The sequence below is a fragment of the Lindgomyces ingoldianus genome (assembly GCF_010093535.1).
Source record: "Lindgomyces ingoldianus strain ATCC 200398 unplaced genomic scaffold BDR25scaffold_71, whole genome shotgun sequence".
Classification (NCBI taxonomy): domain Eukaryota; kingdom Fungi; phylum Ascomycota; class Dothideomycetes; order Pleosporales; family Lindgomycetaceae; genus Lindgomyces; species Lindgomyces ingoldianus.
In genome coordinates this window covers 154,535-178,035 of record NW_022985232.1, presented here as the reverse complement: position 1 = coordinate 178,035, position 23,501 = coordinate 154,535, and the positions used below count along the sequence as shown (strand labels likewise).

At 39.4% G+C, this 23,501-nt stretch overlaps 7 protein-coding genes across 7 annotated transcripts; 3 read left to right on the top strand and 4 right to left on the bottom strand.

The window, feature by feature from the left end:
- Positions 1-960: 960 nt before the first annotated feature.
- On the bottom strand, positions 961-1,440 carry BDR25DRAFT_320485 (uncharacterized protein; the record flags this gene model as incomplete). The annotated part of the gene is made up of 1 exon (XM_033691907.1): positions 961-1,440. The coding sequence occupies one exon, from the start codon at positions 1,438-1,440 to the stop codon at positions 961-963; it is 480 nt and encodes a 159-aa protein (XP_033539660.1).
- Positions 1,441-11,687: 10,247 nt separating this feature from the next.
- Positions 11,688-13,100, top strand: BDR25DRAFT_122562 (uncharacterized protein). Its single transcript, XM_033683722.1, has one exon. It carries the CDS (start codon positions 11,965-11,967, stop codon positions 13,033-13,035), a length of 1,071 nt encoding a protein of 356 aa, XP_033539659.1. The 5' UTR covers positions 11,688-11,964; the 3' UTR covers positions 13,036-13,100.
- Positions 13,074-14,162, bottom strand: BDR25DRAFT_363557 (uncharacterized protein; the record flags this gene model as incomplete). Its single annotated transcript, XM_033696755.1, has 6 exons — positions 13,074-13,130; positions 13,205-13,597; positions 13,662-13,766; positions 13,804-14,000; positions 14,044-14,092; positions 14,121-14,162. The coding sequence occupies 6 exons, from the start codon at positions 14,160-14,162 to the stop codon at positions 13,074-13,076; spliced, it is 843 nt and encodes a 280-aa protein (XP_033539658.1).
- A 689-nt stretch (positions 14,163-14,851) lies between these two features.
- Positions 14,852-16,256, top strand: BDR25DRAFT_308122 (salicylate hydroxylase). The gene has a single exon (XM_033690968.1). The coding sequence runs from the start codon at positions 14,907-14,909 to the stop codon at positions 16,164-16,166; it is 1,260 nt and encodes a 419-aa protein (XP_033539657.1). The 5' UTR covers positions 14,852-14,906; the 3' UTR covers positions 16,167-16,256.
- A 2,428-nt stretch (positions 16,257-18,684) lies between these two features.
- Positions 18,685-19,467, bottom strand: BDR25DRAFT_386137 (uncharacterized protein). The gene is made up of 2 exons (XM_033697984.1): positions 19,012-19,467; positions 18,685-18,918 (listed from the first exon to the last, which is right to left on the bottom strand). The coding sequence occupies exons 1-2, from the start codon at positions 19,384-19,386 to the stop codon at positions 18,817-18,819; spliced, it is 477 nt and encodes a 158-aa protein (XP_033539656.1). The 5' UTR covers positions 19,387-19,467; the 3' UTR covers positions 18,685-18,816.
- A 1,055-nt stretch (positions 19,468-20,522) lies between these two features.
- BDR25DRAFT_363555 (uncharacterized protein) lies at positions 20,523-21,269 on the top strand (the record flags this gene model as incomplete). Its single annotated transcript, XM_033696754.1, has 6 exons — positions 20,523-20,600; positions 20,633-20,726; positions 20,767-20,929; positions 20,982-21,048; positions 21,136-21,200; positions 21,236-21,269. The coding sequence occupies 6 exons, from the start codon at positions 20,523-20,525 to the stop codon at positions 21,267-21,269; spliced, it is 501 nt and encodes a 166-aa protein (XP_033539655.1).
- Positions 21,270-21,359: 90 nt separating this feature from the next.
- On the bottom strand, positions 21,360-22,113 carry BDR25DRAFT_330051 (acyl-CoA N-acyltransferase; the record flags this gene model as incomplete). Its single annotated transcript, XM_033692498.1, has 3 exons — positions 21,360-21,524; positions 21,578-21,678; positions 21,726-22,113. 3 exons carry the CDS (start codon positions 22,111-22,113, stop codon positions 21,360-21,362), a joined length of 654 nt encoding a protein of 217 aa, XP_033539654.1.
- Between the last annotated feature and the right edge of the window lie 1,388 nt (positions 22,114-23,501).

Below are 23,501 nucleotides of genomic sequence, written 5' to 3'. Positions count from 1 at the left end.
GGGCTCAAGTGGTGAGCAATCTGTGATCGATATGTGTCGAGGTTCGCGGGGCCCTGAAGCTAGATGCAAAAGCTAACTGTGCAGTGGTGACTAGAGGACTAGTCAGGAGCGCGACTCCGGGCTCATAACTCTTGCATGAGCTGAGGAGGGGACATATGGCAAACGACTCGACAAGGGATCGAGATCCAAACAAGGTGGAATGAGTGTATTGTAAGGTCTGAGGAGCTCGATAGAGCTCTAAGCTGACTATATACTGTACGAGATAGGAGCTATGCCTAATGAGTGAATAGTGCAGTACATGGGTATGATATCGCGTGAGACACGTGCGACAAGCGGCACTACCCCACCAGCCACATTACTACCGTTACCTACGGCCTGACTCTTCTGTCTCCTTTTCGCTCAACTTCATGGGTGCGACGTTTTCATTTATAATCTCAGTCGTAAATCGGGTGGCCAAAGCCGCAGCAGTGTTCGGCATGGGTGGTGGACTTCCCCAAGGGCGCTTGGCCGGCCATGGGTGGTGCCTCAGGCATATACTATGCCTGATCGGGTAGGGTCTATACCCAATAGGGTAGTTTAGTTGACTCGGAGATTTAATTGAGCTACCGGAACTGGTCACTCACACATCTCGAGACGACTCCATGATACTGAAAAGCGCCAATGACTGGTTTGATAGCAAACTCCTTATAAGCTCACCCGTCAACTGTCAACTCGGCTCCAGATTACCATACTCCTCCACCAAGCCCCACCCATGGTCACACACCAAATCCATGGCTCCTCACACATGGCCTAGCCACCCACCCATGCTGAACATTGAAGAGGCGTCCTAGTGGATATTTTTAAATATAAATTTTGGCCGGATTCCAAGACAAATGTTTGAAGATATGAAAGAAAAAGATTTCACACGGCCTACGAAATATTACAAGAATCTTCAGAGCTCGAGGGTGTTAATTTCCCTTGTCAATAGGATCCCGGAACTGGACAACACATATCTCTCCCGCCCTCCCGTCGCCTAGTGCTGCCGATCGGACTAACTTGCTCAGACTCGGTGCGGCTATGATCCACTGAACTCTCATTGTACGGAGCAGTACCATGCCTTCCCATGCCATGATCTGCTCCTACATATGGGTGACCTTGATCTTGACCAGGTGAAATATTCTCATGTCCTAAAGGCCACGCGGGCGGCGCTGGGAACGCTCGTTCGGACCGATGTCCTTGCTGTTTTATGTGCGATTCGTTCCCGTCCCGATCGACGTATACTGTGCTCGTCCTGCGCTTTTCTTCAATTCTCCTCTTGTTCCTCTTACATCTGATGATGAAGAATGAGCGGATGCAGGAGAGGACAATCATGCCTCCGATAGGACCAACTATCTGGCCTGCTAGTTTGCTCTTTTTATTATTGCCCTCTCCGCTTCCTCCGCTACTAGCGGCTGTATTCATAGGGAGGATTGGGGGTGACGTTGGAGAGGGCGAGGGCCTAGACGATGAAAGGGGCACCGAGCGGGTTGCGGCCCAATCCCCATTTGTCCAACTCGGCCAGCATTGGTAGTTTGATACCGGTGATGGGTCTCCTATAGAGGCATAAACTGTGCCAGTTACACATGAAAGTTGAAATCCGCCTCCCGTGCTTTGAAACAATTAATAAAGTGCCCTCTAGGTGTTTAAAAAAATAGTAGAAATGGAGTTCAGAGTTCTCAACAATCAAGCAAGATTGCAAGCTAGCTTGATAGGCTTGCTATATAAGCAAGCAAGCTAAGCAAGCCAAGAGGGTGAATTGTAACAAGCAATTAAGCTAAAAAGCTCTAGCTTGCTAGGCTTAGCTTGTTAGGCTTATTTATAAGGCTGTACAGCTTTATTATATTCTAATTATTTCTAGATTTCTTAGTCTTTTAAAAAGGGCACTAAGCATTTTATGTAACTCTAGTAATAGTAACTTTTTATTTACCTGCAACTATTCTACTTCTAAACTACTAACTTTTCTCTGCTTTCTACTATAGGTTATTACTAATAATAAATAAAAACTTTTAAAATGCCTTTAAGCAGCGCGTCTAGCTAGTAGAGTTGTAGGACTCTAGTGTTAACATCTTCTTTAAGCAAGGTATTAATGCGGCCACTAATATAACTACTAATACAACCTCTAACAATGCACTAGATAATACCTCCCTTCTACATTTAACACAGGCTATTAATAACTAATATAAAGAGCTTAACTAGCAACATGTTCTATAGCTCTAAAAACCTCCCTATAGGCTTAGGCAACTATACACTAGTTAGGAGTTTAACTATAGCTAGCGCGTGTGGCATTAACAGCATTATAAGCTATACTTACTTTGCAGGTATTACTACTAGCATTAAAGCACCTCTAGCCTATATAAAGTAGAGCACTTAATGTTAGTAATTATTAAGCACTTTAGCTTAAAGCTTACTAGCTATAGCTTTAGTAAAAAAGGTGTAATTACTTAGTTAAATAAAAGACTTTTATAGTAGTGTTACTATAAAAGTAGAGTGTGTACCTTATCTAGAAAGTAGCTAATTAGCTAGTAGATAGTTTCTTAAAGAAGGCCTTTCTAATAGCTGTACAGAACTAGGTAATTACTAATAATTAAGCACTTAGAGTTCTTAAAATACTAGCTTTTAAAACAATAATTAAAGCAATATTACTTTTTACTAAAAGCTATTTTTAGCAAAGCTTATTTAGTCTATAAGACTTTATTATATCTAAGTACAATATATATCTACTTTTTATAAATAATTACTTACGCTACTTTTGATTACTAATTTATATTACCTTTTATAACTATATGTTAATTAGTAGTAAGCGCGCGCTAATAGAGATTTATATACACTACTTAGATGTAGTAAGTTAACTTTAAAACTAGATACTTAGCTTTCTACTTCTTATTAGTAAGTATACTATACTAAATATAGCTATAATAGTTACTAGAACTTTATATATATTTAATATTAGCAAAGACTAGCTAGGCTACTTTATTTTTAATAACATAATAAATAATAATTAAGTAGTTTGCAGCTAAGTACAGCTTTAACTAACACTACTAACAACTCTATTGTTTATACTACATTCTTAACCTTAGCGCCTAGCAGATTATATAAAAAAAGAACTAGAAAGTGTTTAATAACTTAAAAGAAAATTTATAATTATATATTTAACTTTTATTCTTTATATAGTTTCTTAACTTTTGCTAACACTTTATATAAAAAAAAAGCTTTTAGCTAACTAGTAAAAGGTAAGCCTAATAAGTGTACTTTTTAATATCATTTTATTTATATATATACATTAAGCATGTAAGCTATTAAAGAAGTTTATTAAAAAAAAAAGGCTAGCTACTTAAACTTTTTTAATTACATAATTAAAAAAATTCTTAAACTAATAAATACATACTAAAACTTTTACTTTACTAACTTTAAGTAAGCTTAAAGGCTATAAGTCTCTTTTAATAACTATATAACTACTAAGACTACAGAATATAGTGTAGCTATAGGCTCTAGGTAATACTAACCTACCTAGAAGAAGTCTAGTAACTAAAGTTAACCTTAAACATTTATTAAAAAAGGTAGCCTTAGTACCTATAACTAAGCAACTATTACTAAGTACTTAGAGTTACTAGCACTTTTTAATAAGGCTATATCTTACCTTAAAGGCAGAGAGGGAGCTAAAACATGTAGAGCTATCTAAAAAGTGTTTCTTACTTTTAAGTAGTTACTGTTACAGCCTACAACTAGACTGTAACCCTAGGCTAAGGAAGCTCCCCGCTGTTGTTTAATCAATGGCTAAACCCGCTAGGAATAGAACATAAGAGATCACGTGACCACACAGACAAAAGGCGGTCTAAATATCTAGACAACATAATTAGAGAATGCTCTGTCTAATAAAGACCCGCCTATAGTGCGCGCAGTGCGCGCAGATTTAGAACGCGCGCACTACAAGCAGTGCGCGCAACTTAGAAGTATATAGTTTTAATCCTAACTATAATTTAACGGTTGTAATTGATGCTTAGTTTATCTTTATATAGACTAAGTAGTATTAATAGTTTCTAATAACGTTAATACTATTGTATATCTTATACTATATATATATATATCTAATTATTATCTTATATTAAGATTGTTCCTCTAACTGTCTTATATAGTTATTAGGGGAGAACTATAACTGCTCTGCCCTTCTAACTCCTTCTTACCTACTAGAGGATTGCTGTAACGATTCTCGTTCCATCTCGGGTCGCCCGGAACCTGTCCGAAGGGTCTCTGTATCGGCCCCGACTCTGCCCTGCCCTCTGCTGTTCCCCCTATTCCCTCATGTATTTAGTCGCACCTCGCCCCTGTAGCTAGCTTAGTAGTTTTCTAATATCCTTTGTACAAGGCCTATAGGTGTTAATAAGATTCCTAGATTATTAAGTCTCCACGCACTTCTATATGCCTCTAAGTAGATTCCTACCGCATTTAGACCTATTGTCTTCCCTGTGCTGTTACATTATATTACAGGACTTGCTATTACTAGTAACAGCCTTATTATAATATTACACTAATTATTTATTTAACTATGTCTAAGCTCTAAGACGTGTTTAATTTAGTTTAGGTTATAATACTTACATAGTATTATATTAAACTATTTAGTTTATAGATACAATACTAGAGACTTTCTATTAACTAAAGCTTTTAAGTTTAGAACTTTTTATCCTTTATAATTAAAATTGCTTTTAGAAAAGTTGTAAAAAATACGCTAAAGTAGAAACTTAAAGACTACTAATAAGTTATTAAATTAAAAGTAACTACTAATGTCTAACTAAGTACTCTTTAATTCTAGAATAAAAATACGCTTCAGCTAAGGTAAGCCTTTTAAAGTTAATTAATAATTTATGTTAACAGCTAAACCTACTCTTACAGCACTTAAAGCTATACTTCTACTTAATTTAAAGTTAACCTTTAGTAGTATATTTATTAATAATTAGATTACTTAATTATAAGCATAGCTTATGTAGCTAATCTAGCTAAAAACTACTAGTTAACTCTTACTAACTACTAAATTACCTCTAATAACGCTCTATACTACTTTTGCTACTTTAAGTGTAAGAGACTTTTTAGGCACCTTTTAGACCTAGTAAATCTACTTTACTAAACACACACCTAAGATTAAGATTTTTATAAATAGTAAAAAACTTACATTTAAATAATAGTAAGCTTTTATTATAAATAGACTTAACACTACTTTAGATTACTATTAAAGTAAGCGCGTACATATAGCATTAATATAGAGACACACAGCTAGTATTGCGAAGGACTATCTAGAGCTAGAATATCTAGCTAAATTAGACTAGTTTTAGTTTATAAGTGTAGAGGATATAATAAAGCTCTTATAATCTTATTTTATTACTAGTTAGAAGAAGACAAAGGCATAATAAGTGTTCTAGACTTTTAAGATAGATAAAGAGAAGGCGTTTTCTACATTTAAAGCGCGCTTTATTAGTGCAGCTATTAAAGGAAGAGTATTCTAGTTAGATTAGTCTTTCTACTAATAGAAGAAGCTTTCTTCTAGCCTATAAGTACTAAACTATAGTTTTAAACATATCTGTGCAAACTTCTTTAAAGCTATCTACCTTACAGCGTATAATCTAGAAAGAAGAACTTATAGAAAAGACCTTATTATCTAATCTAAATTGTCTCTAATTAATAAATTACACCTGCTACTCTAATAATTAATAACCGCATGCGTGGTAGTTAGTTTAGAGGACACTGCTAGCAGTGCAAAGGAATACTTAGAGTAAGAACACCTAGCTAAATTAAACCTAGTCAAGTTTAAAAATAAAAGAAATAACAGTAATATTTTCTACCTAAATTGCTAATAGAGACTATTAGTTAATAGACGGGGGGGTAGTGTAACATTTCTTGTTCCATCTTAGGTCGCATTGAACCTATCTAAAGGGTCCCTGTATCAGCCTCGAACCTATACAAAGGGCCCTGTATCGGCCCCGACCCTGACTCAACCTAGCCCCGACTCTGCTCTGCCCCCTGCTGTTACCCCTATTCCCCCATGTATTTAGTCGCACCTCGCCCCTGTAGCTAGCTTAGTAGTTTTCTGATATCCTTTGTACAAGGCCTATAGGTGTTAATAGGATTCCCAAGTCATTGAGTCCCCACGTACTCCCATATGCCTCTAAGTGGATTCCTACTGCATTTAGACCTATTGTCTTGCCTGTGCCGTTACAATTGCTATGGCCTATACACCTAAGAGCGTCCTTCTTACCTATCTCTTCTTCTCTAGGAGCTGCGCGCTAAACGCTACCTATAAGGCAAGGCTAGTATGCAAATATTGTAACATTAATTACTACTCTTTATAAAGTATAAACCCTAACAACTCCTATAAAATAGCAGAACCTACGCTATTATAAAACAACTAGACCTTATCTTTAGAAAAAGCAACTAACTAAATTAATAGTCTATAATTACAAATTACTACACTAGAGCACATGTGTTACAATCCTTACTCGCGGTAGTACGAGTATACAGGCCTTGGCGGGGTTTAGCGGGAAGGGCGTGTGGTCTTCCAGGTGTGCGGCCTAGTTACTAACACGGGAGTGTGAGGGGGGGGGGCGGAAAGAGAGGAAGGCTAATTGTGGTTTGCCCCTAGACAGCAGTATAAGACGCTAGGTTAAACAGTTTAGTTAAACAGGAAGAGGGGTATATATAGTGTAAGATATACAACTAGTATTGCAGCTCTTTAGAAAGCTAGAATGCTACTTAGTCTATGTAATAAATAAACTAAATGTTAATTAAACCTTTTTAAGGTTAATCTTAGATCTTAATATATACATGTGTTGTTTTAGATAATTGTTGTTAGTTACAGTGATTGTAGTAATTACTTGCGTTTAACTACGCTTACTGCGTTTATTGCGTTTAATGCAGAGGTCTCTATTAGACTAGACACCTGCCTATTAATCCGTCCGTCAGCACTGTCCATTCGTCGTCTGTTGGGTTACGTGATGCGTTTCTTGGTGGGGTGACCTAGGGGAGCTATCCCTGCTTACTTAGACGGTGGGTCACACTTGGTTGGTAGCTTACAGCCTAATCATAGTGTAACGGCACAGGCAAGACAATAAGTCCAAATGCGGTAGGAATCCGCTCGGAGGCATATGGGAGTGTGTGGGGACTTAATGACCTGGGAATCTCATTAACAACTATAGACCTTGTACAAAGGATATCAGAAAACTACTAAGCTAGCTACAGGGGCGAGGTGCGACTAAATACATGGGGGAATAGGGGTAACAGCAGGGGGCAGAGCAGAGTCGGGGCCAGGTCGAGTCAGGGTTGAGCCAGGGTCGGGGCCGATACAGGGACCCTTCGGATAGGTTCCGGGCGACCCGAGATGGAACGAGAATCGTTACACGTAGGTTGTAACAACATGCTAAAAAAAGTTACTATAAATAGACCTTTTAAAACTATTTTTAAGACTATTAAAAGACCTAAAGCTATTCTTTATATAATATAAATTATATATAAGTTACAACCTAGAAGCTTTTAAAACTAATAAAGAAATAATCTAATAAATAAGCTTATACCTAGGAGAGAGCCTAGCTATCTAGTTTTAACCCTACACAGACTACTAGAGGTTCTACAGGACTACTAGCACAACTGTTTGCAGTAGTGACACTCAGATGCGTCGTCACCATAGTCACACGATAGTCGGATGTGTCGGATGTGTCGTCACAAGATGGTCGGATGCGTCGGCACCATAGTCTGTTGCCAAGACCCACCCACTTATTTCACATATATATAGACTCCTGCAAAGGACTCCTCGAGCAATACATTCAATGCAGTTCCTCATGCCTCTAGTGCCTTACATAGCTTCACAGCAACCCTACTAGACAGCACCTAATATATATTTAGCAATGTGTAAAACTTTAAAGAATCTTCTACTAGAATTTATAAACTAATTAATAAAAAAACATAGCTATAAATAGAATAGATAACTTATGTTAAAAAAAATTAGTACAAGCTTATACTGCTAAGTTCTAGGAATATTAAGCCTAGTACAGCTAGACTAACTTAAAGGCTTTATGTAAAATGTTTTATAAAGAGCTTTACTAGCAAGTTAAAATAAAGGCCTACTTTTTAGGTAAAAAAAAAGAAGATCTTTTGTAAAATAGAGAACTAATAGACCTTAGTAAGATTAAAACTATAAGAAGAAAATAACTAAGATAAACCTAAGAAAAAATAAAGTAGACTAGGTCTCTTTTTATATACAAAAAGAAAAGACTTAAAAATAAAGCTTATTTAAACTATAAAAAAGTAAAATACTTTTATTAAAAATGCCTAGACTCTAGAAAGGCAGAGAATAAAGATAACTAAGTAGTAATAAAAGCTATTAGCATAGAAATAAGAGTAAGCTCTAGCAAGTTAGAAGAAAGACTTAATTAAGAACTTTACTAAAGATGTAGAGAGAACTATAAATGTAAAGAATGCCCTAGGAACAACTAGAAAGTAGAGGTTTAAAATAGCTATAAACTATATTAGATGCTACAGAAGGTAGCTATTCTTAAAGAATACTATACTACACTCTAAGTTTAAGAGTATATTGAGAACATAATTAAAAAAGATGTCACGGTCGGCATGCTCAAGCTACAAGCAAGAGGTGGTGTAACTCAACTAGATTAAACTAAGGAGCAGAGGAGCTGCTCTGCGAGTTTAAATATACATGTGTGCCCCCTGCCAAGGCGCTACTCGTAGCACTAGCGTGCTACTCGTTGCGCAAGCGAGGGAGCTGATGCCGCAGAGCATGTGAGGCGGTACACGCCGTCACAAAAGAGGAATAATTTTTTCTTTTTACTTACTAATAGAAAAGATCTTAGTAAGAGAGTTAGCTCTTAGATTCTAGCAAAATAAATGCTAAAAATATAGAAATAACTATAGACCCTAGCATTGTATAATTATACACTATTAAGTAATAATAAGAAACAACATTAAAACGTACACACTTATATTAATAATTATAAAGGTGTACTACTACATGTTTTTAAAGAAACATTATTAAAAATTCTTTTAAAACATTTTTAATAAAGGTAAAGCCGCTAAGTAGCTTATAAACAACTTTATAGTACTAAAACTAAGCTAGGAACAGCCTAAAACACCTCTACTAGCCCTAGCAGTCTCTAGAAAAGAATTAGTAATTAGACAAGACAAATAGTAATGCATTCTATGTAAGAGCTAAAAGCATAAAGACCTAACATGTAAATAGAAAGCCTACTCTGTATAAATTATCTAGACTAAGGAATATTTATAGTAGACACAGTAATAACTAATCTCTGTACAACTAAACCTAAAAGACTGCCTACTCCTATAGTATATGTACACTAATAAGCACTATGTTAAGCATTAGCTAACTAAGCATTAAGTAGAATAGTAGCTATATAATTCTGCTCTAAATAAAGACTAAGTAGACATTATAATAAGATAGGCAACAAAGTATAAAAATCTAAACTGCTAACACTATTGCCTAGCCTCTAAGCATAAAAAACAGCTATAGCCTAAATGTAGAAAAGAAAAGCAGTGCAACTTTTACTACTTTTAATAAAAAGCCTACTAATAAAATAATTAGCAGCTATGTTACTATTAGATAAAAAACAAACACTACTTAGTAGACAACTACACTTTTAAAGAGCATAGAAAGAAATATAAAAAATAAATAGAGTAGAAATGCTAAGATAACTTATATTATAAAATATAGTTTTTACTATGCTTTAAAGTAGCTTATAATGCTATAATTACTTTTAGTAATATCTAAGAAAAGTTTTAAAGCACTAGATTAGTTTCTGTTAACCTATAATAAGTTATAATAGACCTTAATGTAAAGTTATGCACTTTATTACTACTACTACTACTACTACTACTACTACTACTACTACTACTACTACCTATATATAACAAGCTCTAGTAGTTATAAACTCTAAGTAATACTTTAAAACTTAAGTTATAATTAATACTTATAAAAATAAAATTTTAAAGCATATAAATTGTTTACTAACTTTTATAGTTAAAGTGTTTAAAAAAGTTTTAACAAAGGTAGTAATAATTATATATAAGCTAGTGTTAGTATAATAATAAATTACTAAGCTTTAAGCAGCTAATAAGGCTACTATATAATATAAATTATATAAAAGGAAGCAGATTAAAGTAGAAAAAACCTTAATAATTTAAAAAAGCTTACACGTAATAGCTCTAAAAAAGTTTAAAGCGCGTAGAAATAAAAAGAAAGTAAAGAAGTAAGTGTAAGCTAAAGAAGGTAAGCTATTTTAAAAGTGCTATAGATAGTGTAATTAAACTAGATATAACACGCAAATGTGTAAGTAAGAAGTAAAAGTAGTATCTAAATAATATTCTAGACTATACTATACTATATAGTGCTAGAGCAGGTTTTTATAGGCTATTATAGAGTTTGTTAGGCTGTAGTCTTAACAAAAGTAAGCAACTTAGATGTGTAAGCAACTTGCTTGTAAAGAACGTTAAAATTATTTTTAAATTAAAAAGAGATAAACTACACATTTTAAATACTTTAAAAATAGTATTTAATTTAAATTATATTAACTAGGCTTTATTAAATATATAAAAAAAAGTTTTTCTTTATAATAGTTAATAATCTTTAGCACCTGTATATAAAATCTACTAGCTTAGCTAAGTAAGCAGTTAATAGAGGCTTAAATATACAGACATCTAAAGGTTAGAGAGTATAGGTTAAATAAAGTAAATAGATAGCTAAGAGGATTCTATTATTATTACAGTACCTAATAAAATCTATAGTAACATGTAATCTATAGCTATTTAAAACTAATAGTTAATAAAAGCTTTAAGCCTTTTATTTTATCTTTTTATTAAACACTTATATAAGCTATGTAAAGCCTAGCTTTTTACTTATCTACCTACTAAAAAATAAAGTAAAAAAGGCTTTATATTTATTAAAGTCGAAGTTTTATAAGTAAGTGTTTTATATTTTGCTTAAAACAACCTAATAAATTAGTGCTAGTGTAAAAGAAGTTTTATTAGCGTATATATAAGCTATTGTTATAACCTACTTATAATTGCTATTTTAGATTATCTACTTAATGCTACTTTTTTTATACTACTATTTAAAGAAGATTTTTTAACTTTTAATAGTATACTAACTAAAAAGTTTTTTTTATTTATATTATAAATATAGTGTAACTTTATACTATAATTATTAAAAAAATTTTATAACAGCTTAAAATAGAGCTTATATTTAAAGGCTAAGTTAGCTCTTTTGTAACTAGAATCTATGCTAGATGTTTATTAAAATATAAGCTTAATGTTTTACTATTTAATAAAGTAATTAACCTAGTTTTTACTCGCCTATTTTTTTTTAGCTATTTCTAAGGCACAATTATGTATTATCAGCTTTGTAAGTAGTAGTTTTTTTATACATTATTAAGAAGTTATTAATTTTTATGCTTCTCTGCATAGGTGCTCTGCACTCTATAGTGGCGCTTTAATAGTATAGAGCAACAACAACTAAATTTTCTTGCTGTTATACTATAATTAGGTTTTTCTCTAAACTTTAGTAATTTAAATAACACTAGCGCAGCCTTAATTAGGTCTATATTAGTAGAGATAAACTTAATTAAAAAGTTAATGGATTTTAGTTGTGTGTGCGTTACAAGGGGCCGTGCGTTAAGCGATGGAATACAGTAAAGAAGGCTGCCGTTGCCCCGCCAGACTTCCGAAGTTGTTCCGTGATCCAGAGGGAAGAAACCACTCCACTCACACACACGCATCGCATCTGCTGCGAGCTTTGAACCCACTCCACACCAAGCAACTGAAACTTCTTAAGCCGTTTATTATTGGCTCGACGTCTTTCTTTCTCTCCTTGAACTCCCTGTAAGACACTCAAGCCTCTTGATTCACCGATACCGGGACGTTACTTGATTTCCACAACACTCCATGTCACTCCTACAATTGCCTCCAGAGATTCTGATACAAGTTATGAATCATGTGGGCTCGTCTTATTTCCGTGAGGACTTAGGACGCCTCACAGTCTGCAAGCAGTGGTTCAGATTTGCTCGTACTGCGTGCTTCAAGGACCTTCAACTTTTTCAAAAGACCCTACGGCGTTTGCTATCTTCTCGGGAGGTGGGGAGGAGCCTGCTTCTGATCAAAGACAGCTTGGAAATTCTGGACCTTGGCCTAAAGGGATTTGAGGGCTGGAGCTCTATACCGGAGTCACAAAGCTATCCGCAGGATGTGAATGCTTTGGTTGCCTCAAGTTGGGACGGAGATCTCGGACGCGCATTGCTCACAGCTTGGACAACAGCCCTGGATAACGACCTAGCCCAACTTGCAATTACAGCCAAAGAATCTCGAAAATTGCGGATAATACGTATCCAAGCCTCAAGCGAACACCATCCTCTGCTCCCTCTTCTTCCCCGCCGCGATTATCTCTCACTGTCCACGATACGAGCCTTCCTGTCGGGAAAAAATCTGACGGCCCTGGAGCTAGACCTTTGTGGGACCCTCTTGATGCCGCGACAAGAGCATCGTGACGATTTTCACGTTTGCACGAGTATCGGCGCCCTTCTTACTACTCTAAGACGTCTTCGACTACGCATGCGCAGCATCTGCGCAGATGTTCTGAGACCCCAACACCATGACACCAGTTTACGCTTAAGTGAGGTGCTCATCAACCTCAGCCTGTCTAATGAGTCACCGATGACAACGTCAGCGGCGCACTCCACACGATGCGGTCCCACAGGCGGAGGATTTCTTAAACTAAAAGCGGATATCGAAGATCAGGCGGAAGCACTTGCGGCCCATATGGTGTCTCCCAAAATCATAAGAATCCTAACTCATACGCTTCCGCAACTCGAAATGCGGTCGTTGGATGTTTTGACCGGTAAATGCATGAAACTCGCTGACGACATGGCGTGGGAAGACGACGGTGGGACTGTCCAGGACGATTCAGACCTAGAGTCTGAAATTCTGGGTGATGACTTCTCTACGCCCTCTGATGAATAACGGTGCAAACACAGACCCATCTATTGATCGGCTCATTTTCACGGGTACCCAGTTATCGCCATGTGATTTTGCGCCCCATACCACGAAACGGGGAACTGTGATTCCAGCAGCATTGGTGCACTCGATTATCTTAACAGGCCCTCGGCCGTAGCCTGTTTTGTGTATGAACGCTAGATTTGGGCGGGATAAGGACTCTGGATATCTCGGAAACACCCAAGATGTAGTCTTTTTCGTCCATATTGTAGGCATCGCTGTTCAAAAACCTGAAATCCTCCTTAACCTTCTTGAACAGATTGAACCGGTTTTCTAAGGTTTCCTTGGACACTTCATCCCGTCTCTCTTTATCCAACCTCACGTTCACGACGTTTTGATTTTGGAATTGCGAGAAGTGAATCCTGATGCCAATTCTTCCCAAGCGGAGGAAGTTCGTTCGTCTCAGGTTCTGGCCAGCTACATCTGAGGATAACTTGCGTGATAGATAGGCACCAGCCTGACGGTCATGAGAGTGCGACCGGTGAAGTATTGCTACGGGGATGCAAGTACTACATCGACCTTGGTGAACCTGCCGGTCCCTGGCAGGTAGTTATATATTAGCTAGCAGTACTAGCAATATAGTAGAGTTTGACATGCCTGCTTCCCAAGCCTTTACCCCAGTTTCCGGTGGCCACGTCACACCTGTTGGGCACCTCGCACACCTTCCACGGTTTGAGGCCAGGCCAAACCTCTCCCCGCTAGGTAACTCCTGTTTGCTCCTCAAGCATAAGTCACCGGCACGAGGACCTTATGAATGGCCCCTCTGTTGATGCACCGACATATATTTATCGGAAAAGCCACGTTGACCATGGCGGAGGGCGATGGTTTCTTGATTGTCCTCGACCTTGCCATTAAAACCGACCGCGAAAAAGCGTCCGGAACGCCGAGCAAAACTTCTGGGTGTTGTTTTGGATTTGCGTTCATCGGAACGGCTCAGCGAGAGACATCCATCCGATCTGTGAAGCTTAGGGGCACAGAGGTCGTGAGGAATGGAGTTGGTTGGTAAAGGAAGGTATCTACGGATCTATATATGCAAAAGGAGCGAGCTAGACATCATATGACAAGTTCAGGCAGCATACTACTGTCGTAGGCATCGAGTAACTATAGTAGGTAACGGTTGCAACTGCAAACAATATGAACGTGAACATTGTATAAAATCTCTAATGTTAGCACCGCGTAACTAGGTCTCCGCGGCTGCAATCCAGACCCATTTATCCTGTATCTATTCCACTATGCTGCTTTCAGTCGCTGTCATTGGTATTTTTGGGGTGATTCGGTAGCTGTGTTTAAGAGACGCGACGTCTAGATGATATCCTAATTAATGCTAGCTCGCCCAATGCCTCTCTGACTCCCGAACAGGCGATTTTATCACTTCTCTTGTCACAGAACGGCCCGAGTCGCAGGAGGCCTGTCGAATGAGGGAGTCGATACCGGCTTTAAGTGGTGCCTAGCAATTCACGAAACTGTAATTCGAATGCTGTAACCTTGCATAACGCGAATGGCGGCACAGGCAATTACGAAAGCTGAGCTAAAAACAAGCTCAGCTCTTGAGTCATGAAATGTTCGGCACCTAATGGAGCCACGAATAGTAATAATGACGGTTTCCTATTGGGCTAAAATAAAACGTTGAAACAATTGGAAGAGACGGATGAAAGTAGCTTGCGCAACTCAGAACGAAAACAACCACTCGGAGTTTTAGAAACCTCCGCATCGGAGAGTAAACAAAGTGCGACGGACGTTCGCGATCGAACATAGATATAAAATTCCCATTGAAGTTATGATTCCTCAAAGCAAAAGTCACACAAAGTCTTCCGTTCTCTCTCTCTCACGCACGCATAATGCCTTTTCGACCCCGAATCGCCATCGTCGGCGGCGGACCCTCAGGTCTGGCACTCGGCCTTCTACTACAACAACGAGGCATGCACCTCACGATTTACGAATTGCGAAGCAAGCCGACGCCAGAGGAGCTTGCAAAACCGTCCGGCATGCTGGATCTGCACAAGGAGTCTGGGTTACGGGCAATGAGCGAGTGTGGCCTGTGGGATGGCCTCCAGGCAGCGTTCGGCGACTGCTCTGAGGCGTGCCGCGTCCTCGACCCGCAGGCCACCGTGTTGCACACTGATGACGGCGAGCATTCGACTCGCCCAGAAGTTGCGCGGAATGCGCTCACGAAGTTGCTTCTCGAGAACATCCTTGGAGATTTCATCAAATGGAACCACAAAGTCACGGCTGTACAGCGCGCCCGCAACGCGACCACAAACGCGATAGAGATCATGCTCGACTTGGGTGCCAACGGCACCGAGACATACGACTTCGTTGTCGGCGCCGACGGTGCTTGGTCCCGGGTGCGCAAGCTGCTCACAGACGTTACACCCTTCTACAGCGGCGCGCAGTTTATAACTGCAACGCTGAGGAACGCCTCATCCAAATACCCACATCTGGTTGCGCTGAGCGGGTCGGGCACACTCAGCGCGCTCGGCGGTGGCAACGGCATTCTAACCCACCGTGGCCCACAGGACTCCATCCGAGTGTACGCGGCTGTGAGCACGTCGCACGAGCACTGGGCTGAGGCGGTGGGGCTTGGGGGCAAGACGGCCGCTCAAGCCAAGATTGTGCTCCTGGGTGACGATAAACTCTTTGGCAAGTGGGCGCCCTCACTCCAGGACCTCCTCGCTACAGCTTGTGACGAGGACACTAAGGACAACCCCGGCAGCCCGGCCGATATCGCGCCCATGTACATGCTTCCCATCGGTCACCGCTGGGAGACCCGCATGGGAGCTACGCTGGTTGGCGATGCGGCTCACCTGATGACGCCGTGGGCCGGCGAGGGTGTCAACATTGCGTTGTGGGACTCACTGGACCTAGCGCACACGCTTGGAGGGATGCCTGAGGCCGAGAACGCCGCTAAGTGGCAAGAAGCGCTCGAGCCACGGTTGCGTGGGTTTGAGGAGGGGATGCTGACGCGGGCGAAGGAGAAAGCAGAGGAGACGGCAAAGAATAAGGATATGCTTTTGTCTGAAAATGGTGGACAGGCGATGGCTGATATGTTCCGTCAAGTGTTCGAGAGAATAGCGGCCTGTAGCGCAGCAGCGAATTAGAAAGGTACACACTCTTTCCTGTTTAGGCTCAGCGCCGGCTGGAACAACGAGTCGCCGGAGAAATTAAAGATTCTACAGAGGAACGTGAGCAGACTGAATTGCAACGTAAATTTACTCAATACTTCTAAAAAAAAAAAAACCTGTGTGGCAGCGTACTATGTTTCATCGCCTAACGCACAGCCCCTTGTAACCCACAGTTTTATGATGTTACCCTTAAACTTTTAAAGCTATTCAGCTCTATAAAGCTTATAAAATAAAGTAGTTTTCTAGAGTTATAAAAAAAAGCTTACTAATTAATTAATCTATTATATAAGAAACCTTTTAGAAAGGTTAATCCACCTGCTACATAAACTTTAGGCTAGAGTAGACACAGTAACCTCTATAACTAATTCATTCTTAATATAATTCTTCTTCTTATTTTTATTACTAGTAATTAGTGTAGAGGCTTTCTTCTTAACTTTTTTAGCTAATTAGATGTTTTTTATTAGTTGTGTAGTAGCTTTTTAGTAAACTTTACTTTCTTTTTTTAAGCTACCTTAACGCGTTGCTTTTAAAGTTAGATTTCTTTTACTACTAGTTACTTTTATACATATTTTTTTTTTTAGTATATGCGCTATTTTTACTTTTTTTTATACTTTTTTAAGCTTTGTTATTTTCTTTTTTAAGCTTGAAAATTATATGCTTTACATACTTTATTTAGTAACTAAAAGACTACTTTATGTAAAGCTAAGATAGCGCTTACGTGCAACAGGTATATATACTATTCTGTACGCAATAATTAACTGTTAGTTAATTATTCACACCTTTTTAGTTATATTAGCGCAGTGGTACACAGCTCTGTCCTTATACTTTACTATTATACTTAAGTAGATCTTTAAGTAGGAAAGGCTTTCTATGCTAGTAGTAACACTTTTTTATTAAAAAAAGCTTATTTAAGATGTTTAACCTTATACTAGAGTAATTTGTTATAATATAAAATTATATAAATAGTTTAACTAAGCGAATATAACTACTTACTATAAATATTATTAATAACTTAGTATAAAATCCTCTTCATCTTTCTCTAATTAAAAGCGCCTAGTACTAAAGTAGTACTATTACTAGAGAATGGCTAGTTCTTTTTTTTAATGTTAAATTATGCTAAGATTCCTTCTAAATTATATAAAAATAAACTATATATTATAAATGCTTTAAAAATAGTTTTTAATTTAAATAACATTAGCTAGGCTTTATTAAATATGTAAAGTAGTTTTTTATAATAGTTAATAGTTTTTAGTACTTATATATAAAATCTACTAGCTTAGCTAAGTAGGCAATTAATAGAGGCTTAAACATGTAACCATCTAAAAGCTGTAAAGTATAAGTTAAATAAGGTAGACAAATAGCTAGAGAGATTATTAGCAAAGCTTGCTCTACTAAATATATTTAGGTTTGCAGAACGAAAGGTTGAGCAGAATCTCCTCTTTTAGGCGTGCTAGTTAGCTATAGTTTCTTTAAATAAACCTTAGTAATACTATTTTATTATTACTTTATGTACTTCTTACATTCTTTTTTAAAAGAAACAGATACTTAATATAAGTGCACTTATACATTAATTTGCACGCAGTTTTCTCTAGCATGTGTTGTGTAAAACATGTTTAAATTATAGTCAGTTGCGTCTATTCCACCTCTGTAGCTACATTAGTGTGTTGGTGATTAGTATCAGCCACGCTTAGTTGCAGGCTGTGATTAGTTGCGTGCTGCAGTTAAATGTTGTTGTTATGCATCTATTACCTATCTAATACTACTTTGCTAAGCATTACGCTGCAACTATTCTTTAACCTAAACAACCCACCTTAATGCGCTAACTATTGCTCTAAATAAGCTCTGCTTTTATAGATTATTTATAAACTCTTGTAGTATTTTATTATTATTATAGTACTTAATAAAATTTATAGTAATATGTAATCTATAGCTATTTACAACTAATAGTTAATAAGAGTGTTAAGCTTTTTATTTTATCTTTTTATTAAATACTTATTTAAGTTATATAAGGCTTACCTTATTACTTATCTACGTACTAAAAAATAAAGTAAAAAAGGCTTTATATTTATTAAAGTTAAAGTTTTATAACTAAGTGTCTTATATATTGTCTAAAATAGTGGCCAAAAGGGTTGTAAACAAGGCGAAGAAAGTTGCAAGGGCTGCGCAAGTGCCTAAAGCCACTGTAGGCAAGAAGAAACGTGGTCGGAAGCGGAAGAGTGATGCATTAGAGGCAGATCCGCCAGGGCCAAAGGCCAAGGCGGTGCGGAGAAGCGAAGGACAGGTTGCGGAAGCTAAGCAAGAATGGGGTGGATTGGAGCCGAAGGCCGCGGTACCGGATGTAGGAGAGGGTGAAGTTCCGCTAGAACCATGGAGAGCCCCAGTGGCGAAGATGTGGTAGCAAAGAACCAGATGATAGATTAACAGTATTAGGAGGGGTCATACAATATTCGGTAAGCCATAAGCAGCAGCACGGACGTCACCCAAAGTACATTTCCATTTGTAAACCCGACTCTGTATTCAATACCTCTGACAAGTTTGTACCCTTACTCATATGTAGCCATTGTCCCATCGTTACGCCATCATCGGTATATTGCTTCTGCCCATGTACAACCCAGTCGTAGCCTTCCTACCCTGAGATCGGCGAATACAGCCAGATTTGCTTTGTTGAGCGCTGGCACTTGAGGATGTAGTCGCCGACGCCTAGAGCGGGGCTGGTTATAACGTCATTCTGAAAGGAAATAAGACAATTAGCTTAGACCTATAGCAGAGTTGAAATCATGAGGGATCAAGGTATGCCTTCCTCAAGTAGATGAGATCTTACCCGATGTCCCGGCGCAATATTAGATCCCTCTTCCTGCGCCATCGCTGCACACTCTATAACTGCTTCGAAATACACTGCTACTAAACTACAGTAGTCTTCATTGGATAGTTGTGTTGCCTCTACTATAAGTGGCTCTTTCTTTTGGTCGTTGGGAATCCGTGAAGATGCCAAGTTAGCTTCTCCGTGGCCAGAACGACACCACCGGGCTGAAGAGAGTGAAGCATTCCGTGTTTTGGAGCAAAGATAGACTGTTCTTATCCTAGGAACGCGAGAAAGCGATGAGTTATGAAGAGCACGAGGAAGGCGTCGGGGATCTTTAAAGCTATAGGTGTTGCCGTGGCAGCGTGGTGGTGACGAATGTCTGTTAGGGCACATTAGTAGGGCTGCTGGGAGTAACGGAGCGGATTTACGACGATCCGACAACTAGGTGTCATCTGCTTTTGGATTCAACTACTGAACAAGAAAGAGGCGGACACTCAGTCCTTGTTCGGGAAGGAATGGAAACCACATACTTTAGAAAAATTTCGATTCGTAGAGATTTCTTTATTACCTCTCTTTTTGCAAAACCATTAGCGAAGTAGGAAACTCTATTCCCTGCTAGAAGACCCCTGTGATTGCCCCCCTTCTCTCACTAACTAACTTCGGTCTCGTATGCCTTCCGTCATGTGGGGTTGACATGCGTAATTGCGGCACGAAGTTGAACGTAATTGCGGCACAGACGCTAACATAATTGCGGAACAGACGCCGAAAACATTAAGTTCGCGTTGGCCGAGGCCCCACTTGGCACACTATTAGATATATCCGTTTGAATATACAGGCATTTGGGACATGGGAATGGTGGGCACTGTCTTTGGCCGGGGTCCGTGATTCTTTCCGCACTCTGTATTCTGAGTGAGGTGTTCGAGAAGACAGATGCCGGGACCCTTTTTTGGGCGTCACTGCGTCAGAGATGCGTATCAAACAACAATCCTCTTAGGAAGCTTTTGAAAGTCTACTTTGCAGTCACACATCACAGCGACAGGTTTATTTTTGACTTTAATAACTGGGTACATACTATTTACTACTTTGCTTCTGCCTTGACTTCTACAGGAGTATGGCGTCGGATAGGATATGTCGATGCAGCGAATCGGTGGCCGTTGATAAATGTTATCAACCGGATCCTGCTCAGAGTGATGTTTTTAGGGTCGATGATGGAGGTCTTTACACAATAGATTTTGATCCGGAATCTACAATACGATGATGGATTCACGATTCTTGCAATGGTACGTCGGATCCCTTCGCTTTTTTTGGACGTATAGTTATCATGAAGCTGAATATCGCAAATCTTTTCGCAGCAGCGTACAGCATCGCAGTCATTGTTCAAGAGTCTGCAGGATTAGGGCAACACAACTACAATCTCACTGATGACTAACTCGTCCATTATCAAAAGGCAAGTAAAGTTCCCAACGAACATCCCAGGCTATAGCTATATAGAACTAACAAGAGAGAAGGCTACCTATACCTCCCAAATCATGCATACTATCACTCTCGTATTCGCGAAACAAACTGTCCTTCAACTCTTCGCGATTTGTGCGCGGAATAGCCCACGAGTTCATGCTGTTTATGCTGTATCAGGCGCCAGTGCACTTTTCGCCGTTATTGTGGGTTTCTCCATAGCTTTCCAATGCCTACCAGCCAATGCATAGGACATATGTTCGTCGAATTGTTTCGATTAGGTGAGTTTTGCACGCCTACTCTGACAAAACTTTATCGAAGTCGCACTAACGGCAGACTCAGACCGCATTCTAGGGAGTATTTGCGGCGTTAGATGTTACAATCGACGCATCCACAGCTGCACTAGCTGGTTTCATCTCTATGGTCTCAACATGTCTCTAATGACCAAAACTCCTATCATCATTGCATTTTACGCTCGATTCTTGTAAGTTCCTCCTTAGACGCTCTTCTAGATCAAACCTAAGAGGCCTGCAAAGCGGCATTCTGGCTGGGGATATATGTTCAGTAGCTCCATTGGAGACTTCAAATTACTCATTTAGCAGGGTTCGTAAGGGTCCAAGCAACTAAGAGGCGAAGAATTCGAAGAATAGCATTAAGCTAAGAAAGATTAAGGAGCAGAGTGATTCGCAGGATAGAATAATTACACAGACTCGCGAGGTCCTTATTGAAGTTAGCAGTCCAGAGCCGGGCTTAGGGTGAGCATACGACATAAGCTAGCTAACGTCCATAGGAGGTTGTTCTGTGTGGACCAGATGTATGGATGAATGAGATGGTATGAATATAAAGAATTTACCACAAGGCATAAGAGCAGTGCCATGATCATTCTCTATAGCGAAGTTTCTAATACTTTGATGCTAGTTCTTTGGTGCGGGAGCTAGAGCTGGACGTTTCATCCACCAGAACCACTGCTTTCTTCGCGCAGCCCACTTTTCTGGAACGGGAACCTCATATTTGTCGAGAACCTCAAATCCCTCCTGAGCATAGAGTCCTCGGCCATAATCACCAGCTTCGACGACCGCCTAGTGTTTTCAGCCGTCCAGCCTTGATACGGAGGTCGGCGAGATTGACTCACTTCAACACCAAGCCTGTCTGCAACAGCCGTCCCCCACTGCACTAGCATCCTGCCAGCACCTTGACGCTGATAATACGGATCCACAATGAGCATGTCCAAAGCTAGATCCCATGTTAGTGGCGGCGGAGTGGGCGGCAAACTAACTCACTAGCAAGATTTCCTCTAGAATCCTTGATGTCCTGGCACCTTGGTACAAGGTAGCCATCAAACATGTGTTTTGCGAACTCCTTCTCATCGCCGTCTTTCCAGTAATCACCTGTCAGTTCTGGCTTAGGGGGCACAACACCATCGTAGATGTTCCACTTAGCGGCTGCGATGATCTTCCTCTCATCGTTGACCACTTTCAAGAAGATAGCATTAATGTCTGCTTTCATGGTGGCGAGCATACGCTCAGCACCGGCCTCTCGACCAGCAGGGGTATCATGGTCAGGGAACACCGAGTCGATGTATTCATGGTCATGACGGAAGGCAAGGGAGACAATTTCGAAGAACCGCGGGAGATCTGCTTCGGTGCACTTTTCGACTGTGAAAGGCATTTCTGTAGTGACAAAAATGTGGATTTCGCTGTGGGCGGGAAGATTGGGCTCAAAGAGGACGAGTTGGGAGGCCAATATCTAGACATGCTCATAGAGATCACCTTCGCCCTTCGCTTTCGGAAATCGTTATAGACTGATGAACCAATGAGCTTTTTTCTACTTCTCTCTAGTGGCGTAAAAATTGCCATTGTCTGTGTCTGGTTGCGTTCTGCGCCTTAATTGCGCTTCAGTGGAACAGCGAAGCCTGCTTCCGAACCGGGACGCCGAAATTATACGTCTTGATCTCTACTATTCCAAACAAATCACAGCCTGAGGGCTTTGCGCAGGCTAGTGTGCTTTGCCACAGTCGTGCATCCCTGTTGCTTGATCAAGCCATACAAGGCGGGCTTTTGTTTCAAAAGGTCTGGCCGAAGACAATTGCCGTAAGGAGCACGAATCCCTTCTAAATAAGCATAGTACTGCATATCTAGAGTGTTGGAACTTAGGCGCGAACAAACCTGGGCGTTAGCCTCCGCAATATAGCCTTTAAATCGGACCGTCCCCAGCACGGGCAAGATCCTTATCACCTCTGTAAGTTGGCTAACGCAGGTTGGAGGCGTTCCACTTTCACTTTGTAACTTGGGGGCAGGGATGCCAGGGGGAGGGGTTTGCGGCGTTACTAACATACATCAGGATGACCGCTGTGTAGCCACCCTCTCACAGCAGCATTCTGCTCAGGGTCTTTCAATTCCCCCGCTTCCATTCACTTGATACTCAGAAGTCTTAATCACGCAAACTACCACCTACAATCTATACATCTTTTCGATTCCTGCACTGCCCCCTCCCCATTGAACAGCACGGTATCTCGCAATCTCCACATATTCGTGTCTCTCCGCACTTAAATAAACCTCAGGAGAATGTAAATTTAGGGAATAGGTTTTCTAAGCACTTATTCTAAACTACTTTAATTTTAAATATAACATTTTAGCCTGCTTGCTAGTTAGCTAAAAGTAGAATCTTATTATATACTTTATTTTTTTTATTTAGATTATAGTTAACTAGTACTTTTAAAAACTAATGCTATATATAAGTGTTTAAACAAAATAAAGGTAATTATTATAATCTAAAAGCTTTTTAAAAGTATATGTCGTGTATACTAAGAGCCTTGGCTAGGGCTCGGAGCCTGAGACGCGGCTCGGGATCTAGAGATAGTATGTTCCGAAGCTTAGCGTATATAAGGAGAGCCTTCAACTCTCCTAGATAGCAGAGTCACTTTATCCGATCTTCTAAGCAGGTATTGCCAAGCTATGTCACCCTCCGCAGTATATACAATATTCAACATAGCTAATTCACAGTGTATAAAGTGTACAGTTGTAGTATAGGTTAAAAATAGATATTAAAATTAGAAT